This window comes from Phyllostomus hastatus, unplaced genomic scaffold (assembly GCF_019186645.2).
Source record: "Phyllostomus hastatus isolate PE091 unplaced genomic scaffold, TTU_PhHast_1.1 phas_scaffold_755, whole genome shotgun sequence".
NCBI classification, from domain to species: Eukaryota; Metazoa; Chordata; class Mammalia; order Chiroptera; family Phyllostomidae; genus Phyllostomus; species Phyllostomus hastatus.
In genome coordinates, this window is record NW_025334039.1 from 11516710 (window position 1) to 11529675 (window position 12966).

Consider the following 12966-nt stretch of genomic DNA (forward strand, 5'->3'; position numbering starts at 1 on the left):
TGTTGTTTTCTGGAAAACTCAGAGCATATCTCTAGGATGAACAAATTGTACTCATTTGAAATGTTTTCTGATAGACATGTTAAAATAAGACCTCTCCAAGAAACAGTAAGCACTACAAGTTAATCAGTAACCTCTATTAATAGAGGCAGAAAGTGCTGAGGAGTAAGAAAAGGCTTGGGTTTGAAGTTCAGTGCACTATTCCAGCGAGTCTGGCATGGAACAGGACAGGCGTTGAAGGTGCTGCTGTGAACAACGTCGAGTCCCTGCCCTCATAGCGCGTAGAGTCTAGTGTAGCGCTTCTCACACTGTTGTGGTGAGGGACGGTTTCACAATGTCCAATCCAGGGTGGACCAGAACTTTTGTAAGATACATTAAAAATGTTACAGCCGTGTCAAACTGATATAAAAGTTGTTGATTCTTTATTCTAACTGTCTGACTAATATCTTTGCAGACCCATAACAATTTGAGAGCCATGCTTTGAGGAGCATTGGCTTGGAAGATTCTGTTTATCACCAGCTATGTGAATTTTAGAAAGTACTTTAACCTTTTGGGTCTAGCTTTCCTATTTGTAAATGAGGATAGAAATACCCATCTCTCAGGTTGTGAGGAATCAGTGGACTAAGATATGTGAAAGGCCCTCATATTGTACCTTGTATGTGGCAGATTCTCAAATTGCCTTTCCATCATTACCATCTCCTTCTCCATCTTCCTTTTTAAGAACATAAATGGATGGGAAACATTTGTTCTGTTATCATGCAGTTGACTTTTCACTTTTTCTGGTGCTTAAAAAGTACTAAAATTTCATTTTAATGAAGGAAGTTCTGATTCTAGTAGGCAGGGAAGAAATTAGAAGCTTTACCAGTTTATTTATTTGGTTATTTAAAAATATATTCTGTTCTTACATCTGTATTTTTGGAACAAATCGTAAGCCCTGTAAAAATGAAAAATCAGACCAATTTCCCAAGTAATCTCAGCTCTGATCTGATAAATGGCCATGAGTTCTTCCCAGCTGATGTTGAACAGACCCATCTTAACTTGTACATTTTCTAAACCACCTAAGAAGTGGTGAGAATACATCATCTGCCAACCTCATGTTAATATTCTGTCTGGTATGTGCAAACATTAACTCAGCAGAACCCAACTCTAATGGGTGTCTTAACAATAGGGCATTAACCAGCTGTGAGCCATAACTAGGAGGGGCCTGTTACCGGGATAATGTGAGGGAAGCCAAGAGTATCTTGTTTTGTTTCAATATCCCCCACTATGCTATTAAAACTCATATTTACTTCTCTACCAAAAGTACCCCATAAAGGTAGCACAGGGACTCTTTAACCCTTAGTACTGCTGCTATATATGATTTCATCTACATGAATTAACTTCTGCTACATGATAGAATATGACTGATTTAAGATATATAAGTACCATGTTTTAGATAATCCAGTAGGTTGTCCAATATTAAAAATTTTTAATATATCACTGTAGCTTACATTTTTTTATTTAGAATTTGGTAAATAACTTGGTGAAATAGCTCATGGAAGAAAATTTAAAATCTAAGCTAATGAATTGCATCATTTAAGTTATTACATTGGAAGGAAATACACTTGGGTGGAGGGCACACAATTTAAAATATACTTGAAATTATAGGAGCCAGTGTACTCAGTTGAGGACTTGATTCATCTGCCTGAGTTTGTGGAAAAACATTGTGCCTGCAAAGGCAGTGGCAAGACTTTTTTTTTTTTTGGCAATTAATGTTTTATGTGATATACACTCTGCAGTATATACCATGAGCTCCTAGACTTTGAACTGGATTTTTTTTTTAAAGGTCAGATGTGCATATTGTCTCTAAGTCCATACCCTAATGAGTCCAGAGAGAGAGATGATTCCTAAAAGTCAGTCTTTCCCTTTTCAAAATGGTAGTGCCACCCATCTAGCTGCAAAAGTCAGCAAACTAGAACCCGTTCTTCCTTCTCCATCTCACTCACTCCTCAGCCAACCCATAGCAAACCTGTTGGTTCTCCTTCCTCTTTTTTGCCACCAGTGTATCATCTCTAACTCGGACAACCATTCCAGCCTCCTAATTGGACTTCCTACAATATTTCCATTCTTGCCTCTCTTCCAATCTGTTCCTTATGTGATTTTTTAAATGAAATTTTAACATTTTCTTAAAAAATATATATATTAGAGCATGTCACTCCCCTGCTTAAAATCCTTTCAGTGATTCCCATTGCATTCAAGTTCAAGCTATTTACCAAGATCTGTAAGCAGGATGGCCATATATCCTTGTCTGCTTTTGACAGTCCTGGTTATTGTCTTGGCATAATGTTATTAATAGAACTTCCTTTCACTGGCAAGATGATCTGGTTTGGACAGTGAATCATGGCCCAGCATATAAGGTGTGATGTGATTTGGTGTCTGGCAATGAGCCAAGACATTGCATTCTCACTCATTGACCACGTTCTGGCCACACTTGCCTCCTTTCAGTTTCTAGTTTAGTGGGTGAGGTTATTCCTACTCAGGGCTCTTGCTAATGCCATTTCCCAGAATGTTCTTCCTTCATTTTGATCATAGCTAGTTCTTTATCCTTCCTTCTTGGGTTTAATGTGAGCTCCTCAGAGAGCTGTTCTTTGTCCTTTTCTCTTTAACTCCCCTTGTTTGTTTTCTTCTTGGCAGTTAATATAATGTGCATATTTGTTTGTTTACTCGTTCATTCTTAGTTTCCTTTACTAAAATGTATGCTAGGCGAGGGTAGGGATTGTATATTTTTCACACCTATCGTTGTTCTTCACTTGAAGGCCGTCAGTAAATGTGTGTTGAATGAATGAATGAATGAGACTAATTGATTAGTGGTTAAGAATTCTGTCTCTGCCACTATGTGCTCTTAGACAAATTAGTTGAGCCTTGGTTTCTTCTTCTGGAAAATGTGAATAATAATTAATTAAATAAGGTCGGTGTGATGATTAAATGAGTTCCTGCAAAATAAATGGAAAGTACTTAATTAGTTTTAGCTGCAGGCTAAGTAGAGGGACTTCAATTTAAACTTATTTATATAAGTTTAAGTCCATACTACTTACAAGTAAGCTTTTAATCAAATCAATGAAAGTAGATTTTGTTCATGAAATATAAAGTACTGGGTTGCTTTCTCCACTAGGAAGTAAGCTCCATGAAGGCAGGGATTTTTATCTGTTTATTGTTATCCCAGTAAAATAATATGTTGAAAGAATAATAGAAAATTGACCAATAAGACTTGGTTTGGGAAAACTCCAATTATATTTGTTTTTTCTTTTTGTGGTAGATGTTGTCCAATCTACAGGTTGCTATTAAATTTTATATAAATGTACATTTTAAAGATAAAACACCTTAGACATCTAATATAATTAAGTACAAATGATAGAATGACTTTTGGTTTTGTTTTTCCTATGTTATTTGTTCTCTGGTAGGAGGCCGATTTAATAAACATCTCTATAAATTTATTTCTTAAAGGTCCAAATAGCATTATTTAAAGAATATTTTTAAAGGGAATGATCTGAGGCTTTGAGGTCTTTTGGACAAAGATGAATTGGTTAAATAATAGTTAAGTGGTGCTAGTAACAAAGCATCTGTGTTACACTAATTTCGTCAGGTTGGGGGATGGTTACCTTCAAAATTTAAGAGGCTCTCATAAGTCCGTAGAGTTAGAGGCAAAGCTTCTTAGACCTCCATAGAATATATCTTTTAACAAAACGCATTATAAAAAGAATAATAGGAAGCTTCTTCATAGAAGCCTCTAGTTTTCCCCATTTTAAAATCACCCTGTTCTACTGAATACACCATATTTTTGAGTCTTGCGAACCATTTAATTATCATTTATTCTTTAGTTGTAAAGAACCCTCCTTAAGCGTCTCCTGACATGGCTTTCTCAGTCCTTCTCTTTTGAGCAGCTTCCTTCATGTGAGGACTGTCCTTCACTGAATGAAGTTCATTGTTAAGGGCACTTTTGCTGCTGAAATGTTTGTTTTCCCCGCCTTGGTTTGGTATTTCCTTCACTTTATAGGCCACTGTTTCTGAGCTCTCTTTCCCAGCTTTCAGGAACTTGTGGGTCTTAAATGATGTTCATTGAAATTAGACAGATCTTTCATTAAAAAAATGGCCTTCTATTGAGTACTTCTATGTGCTTTTCAACATGCTATGCTATGTAAATTATCTATTTTAACCCTCATAACAACCCTAACAGACAGATGTTCTTTTTAAATGAAGAAAGTAAGCAAATTGCCAAAAGTAATCCACTACTAAATAGCAAAGCCAGACTTGAACTCAGGTCTCTCTCAGCCCTAGTCCTTAGTGGGTTGTTCAGAAATTTATTAAAATTGCTTCTTGAAATCCCTACCATGCTGGATAGGGTATAGTGTACATCTTTCATTTCAGAATTCTTTCATTTGGCCCAGGAAACCAAAGAAATTCTAGTTTTTCATCTTCTAAAGATGAAAATGAAAGTAAATATTGGTCATTTAGGATATATTATGATTACTTGTTAAAGTTATTGCAGGGGTTGGAGACTTGAGATAAAGGATTGGTTTCAGTCATGTTTATTACAACTTTACATTGATTATTCACAATATCACTAGGTTTGAGGGTATACAAAGGTAATGATACTTTTATTGGGCAAATATTTTTATTTTTATTTTATGTTTATAAAATAACAATTTTAACAACTCAAATTGTTAATATGGGGACTTTGCCCCTCTGCTTTTACTTCATAGTTTCACACTCATTTCTGCATATTTATCAAAGCTCTTTGACCTTAGCAGCTGCTTTGCTTTTGCTTAATATGAAGTGATTTTTAATGCCCTTCACGAAGGCAGGGAGCCCTGCAGAGCTCCCTGTCTGCCCTTAACGTCCATTTGGTCTTTGTAATTCTTTGTATCATAGTGTGGTTAAGTAATGCCCTAAGGTCAGGAAGCCCAGTCTGGACAGCTGGTAATTAAGTCCCTTACTTCTCTTTGACACTGGAGATATAAAGCCTGACCCCGGGAACAAGGCCATCTGTTTTGTGCTTCATTGCTTCAGATGTTCATACATCTAACATGATTTTATTTGCATTGATTTTTGCTTAGCTCTTAACTCAAGTGATCAGAGCTGGTAAAGCTAGTTTCTGCATACATCAGAGGACCTGAGTTTTTAAAAGTTGATCTGGTTCCTATTTGTAGGTTTTCTGGGAATTATTGAGAAAAATATTATGATATGCTTTATAATTTGGAAGTCTATTCCTAGTTCTAAAAATTCCAAATCAATGCCCTGACTGGTGTGGCTCAGTTGGTTGGGCATGGTCCCACAAACCAAAAGGTCACTGGTGTGTGATTCATGGTCAGGGCACATGCCTGGATTGCAGGTTCAGTCTCCTACTCAGGGCACTTATGAGAACAACTGATCAATGTTTCTCTCTCACACTGATGTTTCTCTCCTGCATTGATGTTTCTCTCCCTCTCTTTCCCCCTTCTTTCCCCTCTCTCTAAAAATAAATAGGTAAAATCTTTAAATTTTTTTTCTTAAATTCCAAATTGAACAAAGCATTTGGTTATTGTGCCCAGAAACTAGAGTATAGGTGGGTTTGGTGAGTTTTATGTTAGAATAAACTGAAGTTATGTAGTTGATGTTCAGTAAATTCTGTTGCCTATCAGTTTCACACTCTAACTCTCCTCATCCCTTTTCTTTTAGAATCCCAGCTTTTTCAGTGTGAAAAAGTGTATTCTGGATCTAATTCTTGAAGTACCAGTCCTGTGGTCTTGCATCCTCGCTAGTTTAGTCAAGGAGGTGTTGGTGAATTTAGATTCTTCTCTCCCCAAAATAGCTTTACTTCTGTCTCCTAAGTGTCATCACACTTTCCCAAATTATCCTCGATGTTAGCATTAGAAAAATAACCAGGCATATGTTGTAACCATCCTTTTTATTTTTTTTAAATGTTTTCTCCTTTCAGTGGCACCAGTTCTAGAAATGGTTGAGGTTCATGAAGAGCTGAGAAGTTAAAAATTCTGTGTGTCATTCCTGTGTGAACATCTGGCACTGGGGCCATAGCATATTACTTTCAGGGGATGGTGGCCCAAGTGGTGAGGGAATGAGACTGGAGCCAGGGCTGCCACGCGTAGTTATGAAGGCCATGAGTTGCAAGCAGGGCCTTTGGTGGTGGTTTGGCCTGGAGCAGAGGGTACCATGTCCTTTTCCATTTTCAAAAAGGCGCCATGAAAACCAGCGATTGCCCTGGTAGTGCTCGCTCAGAATATGTAACTTTCTGAGTCTGAGGGATAATTTCCAAGATAGCTGGATATTAACCCTCCAAATCCCTTTGGTTTTTATTAAATGTCTTTCTTTTGCTCTTTTAATTGTTAAATTTCTGTTTTATTCTTACATGCTATTCATAATTTTTAAAAAGATATTATGGGCCATTAGTTTATCCACAGCTGCCTACGCCATCCAGTAGTCCTGGAAAAAGGAGTTTTGCCTGGTAGTGCGACAGGGGCCTCCAATTAGAAGCAGCGATCTCACTGATCAGCACTGTGGATTTGACTGGTCTCTGTTGAATGTGTCTTAAATAAACAAGTTTCCTTTTTGGCAATGGTGGCAGACATGTGGAATGCAGAGTCTAGCAAAAGCTGTGTCAAACGGGGCTCTTAATCTACTAGCAGCTAATGTCTACCGTTGCTGTCATGACTGAGGAAATACCTTCCAACTGGAAAATAAAAGTCATCCTGCTGCCAAGGGACAAACATATTCATCACTTATTTTAGAAAAAAAGACTAGTGCTTATTGCTTTGTTGAACAAGGAACTCCTGTCTAAAGTATATTAATCATTAACCTGGTCAAAAATACTATAGAAGATGTTTAACTGTTATGCTTTGAATACATTTACAATAGAGGAAGTTATTCCTGATCTATAAATATATTGTTCTGCATGATGGAGAAATCTAATCACTTTCAAAAGTGTTAAGTAGCCTATTTCTCTTAGTAAGTGTGAGTGCTGATAGAAGCAAGCTGTTGGGAGGTGGAATTTGGCCAAGTCCCATTTCATTTCTGAAGATGTTTTGTGTGGTTTTCTGGAATGGAGCTTATATAACTTACGAATTCTTATTTTATATTACAGTAATTCATTGTAAAAGTAGTTGTTTTAGTTACTGGTTGAAGTAGATGGTTCCTTTGGGCTAATGTGGCTGGTGGACAAAGTTAATCCCAGCTACTAAGGTAGAAAAAGTTAAGGGTTTTTTTCTGCCCATTTGTTGAGCAAGAGGATTTGACTTGTCTAAAATATTCAGTGAATCTCTGAAGGAAAGCAGTTGGAAATAAAGTAAAGGAAGATAAAGCCTGGTAGAGAGTCTGTTTTACTCAACTTTTGCTTTAAATATTTTAATTAAACCTATTGTTTTTAAGGAACTATCTTTGTTTTTGCATCCTCAGGGATTGTGGAACAGATTCCACTATTGTTTTACTTATATCTTGAGGTCTACCCTCCATGGATTGTGAAATCTAGACAAATACCACTCTCCTACTCCACCCTTTCTAAGTCTTTGGAATGATAGGGTGGGGTCCTGTTGACCTGTCTTAAAAGGGTATAAATAGTCTTCTAGGGAAAATTTGATTAAAAAGAATATGTGAAGAAATAATTTTTTATTTGTAAAATGTGTAAATATGTAAATGTTGGTGAAGTAATGGGAAGGCTGAATAGAGGGAGGGGAGAGTTCAAGGTCCATAATTAAAATGTTCTGTTGATTCTGTGTACCAAACATATTGTAAAAAGCTGTAGGTGCAATATCTACCATATTTTGCTATGTATAATGCACACTGTTTTGCCCACATTTTTGAGGGGAAAATAAGGATGCACATTATGTTTGGGGAGTACTAATTCCGTATCTATATAAATGTTTTAAATTATTTTATTTATGCTTATGTGCTAAAAATGTAATTCTAGAAAGCAATAACTATATCCATATGTCAAATAATACCCCAGAATACGATAATCGTTTTTTTTCTAAATATAAATAAATAAGTAATTGAATGAAATAATTAAAATGGAAGTTTTTTTCCTGAAAGCTTGGGGCAAAAACATGGGTCACATTATACATGGAAAAATATGGTAATTAAAGTTTAACAAACCATTTAACAGATAAAAGGAGAAATGGGTGAAAGGGTCAAAAGGTAAATAGGAAAAATAAATACGATACGTTAATGAGCAACATCAGAAAGTGGCTTCCTATTGCCTAGTACTTTGTGACCTCCTCCCCCAAAAATCTTTCAAAGAAGAAAAGCAACCTTAATTTGGATGTAAACTGTATATATACTGAAACGAAACAATGGTGACAACAAAGCCAGACTTCAGATTCTAAAGGTTTTCTGCCAGTTGATACACAGTTTACACCTAGATGGAGTACTCCTCAATTTAACAAGTTATCTGTAATCCTAAATATGACAGAATTTAGAAGGTAAAAATATTATTCTTATAAAGTTTTCCTGAGGGTCTTCTCAGAAGTTTTCATCTGTATCTCAGTAACTAGAGTTAGGTGGGTCCTGTGGCCATCCACAGCTGAACAGGAATCTAAAGAGAAAGCATTTTTTAAGCTGGGCATATTGTGCTTCCCTCCCTGAAAACAGAAACAAAAGCAACCTAGAAAAACATCGTCACAGTCATTGTTAGGAGATTGTCATTGGTTTTCTTCAGAAACGTTATTTTTCTGCCCCAACCATACTTAGATTTCCCTCTTATATACTATTTTGGACAGTTTCATTTTTCTGTAACTAATGAATAAAAAATGTCCAATAAGATGAAACCTCTCTGCAAGAAAATTGTTGTGTTCAAATTACTTTGATACCGATGAAATGCATTGTTCTTTAGCTTTATTTTCAATAATGAGAAATCTGAGGAAAATCAGGCTGCCTCAAGGAAACTAAGTCAGGAGGGAAGCCTTAGACCCAGTGTTCTCAGAGCATCAAATCTGCGCCACCCTCCACATGCCTCACCTAGAGTGCTTTGGTTGTTGGGAAATGATTACTGGAAGTAGGCAAAGGGATTCTTCCAGAATAAAATTAGTTAAGATTTCCTGGGGACTTTTAAAATAAATAGATTGTGTTCATATTGCTGTATTGGAATAATTTAGGCTACTCAGAGTTGCAACACGCTTTCTAGACCTACCCTTAGGATAATTGCTAAGTTTGGAGATCAGACTAAGAGATTTAAGAGCAATATCACACAGTCTGATTTAAAACCAAATCTCTACCCCAGTTGCTCGATGTTTTTTTGTTTTTTTTTTTAATTTCTGCCTAGGTAAGTGGAATAGAAGGAAGTGGGTGCTTTTCAACTTTTAAGTCTACAAGGGGACACAGTTTTGTAAATTATGTTGTTTTAGGGTATGTGGTGACTAGGGAAAGAAGGTTTTATCAGCTTATATGTGTAAATATATTGTTTTTCGTCCTCTGAACTATGATAGGATTTCCGGGATGCTGTAGCCCATGCTTCCAGACAACTTGGGAAACCAGTGATTGAGGACCGGATCCTCAATCAGATCCTGTACTACTTGCCTCAGCTGTATGAGCTGAACCGGGATCTCTTGAAGGAACTGGAGGAAAGAATGTTGAACTGGTAAACATGGACTAACCAACTTTCCCAAGGTTTCCAATTTTAGATGAAGCCATAATGAAGAAGGGCCCATAATCAGCCAGTTTAACTTTTTATAGGTAACCTTTGGTAATCAAGATTTTTGAGATTGAACAATGAAGAAAAACAAAAGAAAAAAAGATTTTTGAGATAGAGGGAGTTTAATTGATATTTTCACATTGGGAAAAATTCGTGTTTTGTCTATCTTTTCTGGAGCTTCAAGTCATGAAGCTCCCTTTGCATTTTGGGAAAGAGGCCATTTCCTGAGATAATTTGATGATTTGATTGGTTGGTTTAGAAAATTTACATATCTGAAATCATTGTAGATGCCGTAGATTTCAGAACAGGTACAGGATACCAGAAAGCTAGCAGCTTCCACAGGGTGTAGCGAGTAAGTAGAAACTTTGGCGACAGCTTTGGAAAGATGTGGAAAGTTTGGGCTAGGGAACTGAATTTATTGCTGAAGTCCATAAGGAAGCCAAAATGATTTGAGTAACAAAACAGTATCACATGCTTTCATAATCATAATTTCCCTCTAAATTGTCTTTGTATATAATCCAGAAAAATATCACTACCTGTTTTGGAAATATCATGCCTCTGCTTGTTGAGAAAATATGCTAGATGAGCAATTAATACCTAGCTGCAGTTTAAGTGTAGAATAATACAGACTTAAGGACTGAGGAATGCCTAAATAAAATGTATTTCTAAGTAGTTCCTGTACATACTTCATCATTCTTATAAAAATTTTCTTAAAAATAATCTTCGGTGACTTAAGATGTGCATATTTATGCAACTAAGTGGAGGCTTAAATATAATTTTTGCTTGCACTGAAGTTTTGCTTGCATTTAGATCTATAGATGTTCCGTGTTAAAATATTAAGCGTACTTAAGAGACAGACTAACAAGAGACAGCTAAAACAGTAATTATGATGAAAGGTATATTTATTACTAACAAAACTATTCTAATCCTTAGATAATATATTTTCTACTTAATAAAATAGTTTTAGGTATCTTTTAATCAAGACATATTCTTTGGTTTTAGTAGACTTTCTGAAATAACATTTATTTTAACATTGGCTTTTAATAACAATAAAATCTTTCATTTCTGTGTTCAATAAATTTGAATACCTACTGTGTGCTAGTCAGCACTCTAAGAACGCTATGCTACGCATATCATAGCACACAAAACATGCAAGGCTTTTGCTCTTATGGAGCAGACATTTCGGTGGGGGGAAGCATCAGACAAATCTACAAAAAATATTAGAAGCAGTTTCTGATCTGCATATACATAAAATAGAAACATGTATTAGTGAATGAAGATTGGGTGGCCAAAGAAGGCCACCTAAAGAAGGCAGAGCATTGAAACTGACATCTGAACAAAAAGGAGCCGCCAGCCTGGGATCCATATATTATCAGGCATGTGGAACCATTAGTAAAAGATTTTAAAAGTGATTATGGACTCCGTATGTCAAAAGAATATGAAGAAGGCCAGTGTGGTTGGGGAGTAATGAGGAGGAGGAAGAGAAGGGTGAGAAGGGTCAGAAAAATAGGAGCAGTGGCTCCTGTGGGGCTCCGTAAAGCCAGATAAGGAGTTTGTTTCTCTGCTAAGTGCCACTGAGGCCTATAATGTATGTTTTTAGACTTTGTGGCTGGACAGAAGAATGAAATGGTAGAAGCAGGAGACCTTCTTGCTGGCCGAGCCCAGGCAAGGTGTGATGGTGGCAATGGAAATGGAGAAGAGCAGGCATTTGAGGAAGTGTCTCACAAGAAGAGAAAAAAGATAAGCCGATGGCTTGAATATGGGACTCTGCTCATTGGATATGTTTTGTACACATTAATGACTCTTTTTATATTTTTGTGTCTCTCTTCTCTAGGACAGAACAACAAAGGCTTGCTGATATCTTTGTAAAGAAGGGGCCATATCTAAAAATGTATTCCACATACATCAAAGAATTTGATAAGAATATAGCTTTGCTGGATGAGCAGTGCAAGAAAAACCCAGGATTTGCTACTGTTGTTAGAGAATTTGAGGTATTTTTCCTACCATCTAGTGTTGAGCTTCCGTTTGCTTGCTTTTAGAGTTTTAATAACTTGCAGTCATTGAAAGTAAACCTTGCAGACAAAAAAGGTATTAAAATGTAATCCCTTCAAAATCAAAGAGGGAATTGAACACATTAAATAGTGAGAACTTGAACAGTGTCTACAAGACTCAGTTTTGGAAATCTATCATTGTACTTTAGAATATTTTAATGAGTCTTTTTTTTAATTTGTGGTAAAATACACACAAAATAAGAGTTTTTAAAAATGGTACACTTAACCATTTTTAAGTGTACCTGCAGTCGTGTTAAGTACGTTCACTTTGTTATGCAGCCAACCTCCAGAACTGTTGTCATTGTGAACAACTGAAGCCACACGCTTTTGACAACAACTAACCCCTCGTTGTCTGCTCCCCACAGCCCCTGGCACCCTCCTCTGCTTTCTGTCTCCAGGAATTTGACTACTCCAGGGAACATTCCTTATTTTTAACTTAACCTTTCCCTTTCTTCTCCTTCTTTTTTTAATTCTTTTTATTTATTTTTTTTACGGGGGGTGGGGCAGAGAGAGAGAAACACGGATTTGTTGTTTCTCTTAATTTTGCATTCATCGGTTGCTGCTTATATGTGACCTGACCCAAGATCAAACCTTCAACCTTCGTGTATCTAACCAACTGAGCTGCTTGACCAGGGCCTTCCCTTTATTCGTCTAACAATTAATCTGCAGCCATGGATGGGAAATATAACTTGTTTCCCTTTAGATAAATGAATAACACAGTTTTAGTGTCAACATTAAGAAAATCGAATAATATGTTTATTGCCAAAGCTTTGTGTTTTGACTCAAAGCTGTGAGGGTACAAGCCTGATTTGATTGGTGATAAAATGATACAAGGCGTCTTTTTAAAGAATCAGTTTTTAACTAAAATTTTACTTAAGTCTCCTCCCCTAATTTGGCGTAAAATTCCTATAATATCTTAGTGATTATTTCTCTGTTTTGAAACTAAAAATTTTGTGAATTCCAGTCACACAAAACTAGAAAATTAGATATTGCTGATTTCTAATTTGTACATTAGGCAAGAGAATAACCAGATCGTGTGTTAATTTTTAGTCTGTAAAATAATTATCAAAAACAGTTTGCCAAAAAGCAATTCAAAAGAAAAACAAGGATTCCCTTTTCTTTCTCATTTCTAATTTATTCTGCAGGTTTCAAACAGCATTGTGAGACAATGCAGTTTTTAAAAAAAACAGGGCTGTGTAGAAATGAATTAAATTTATTTTAAATTAATAGCATATGCTTTTTGAAAAAAAAGCAAATAATTAA

The 12966-nt window shown here is 36.1% G+C and overlaps 1 protein-coding gene across 2 annotated transcripts in view; it reads left to right on the top strand.

Moving 5' to 3' along the window:
* FGD6 (FYVE, RhoGEF and PH domain containing 6) overlaps nt 1–12966 on the top strand; it is a 112480-nt gene that overhangs the window by 56719 nt on the left and 42795 nt on the right. For both annotated transcript variants that reach the window (XM_045826518.1, XM_045826519.1), the window contains exons 6-7: nt 9447–9598; nt 11487–11643. In XM_045826518.1, the coding sequence (XP_045682474.1) occupies nt 9447–9598; nt 11487–11643 (309 nt within the window). The remainder of the gene's footprint in view (nt 1–9446; nt 9599–11486; nt 11644–12966) is intronic.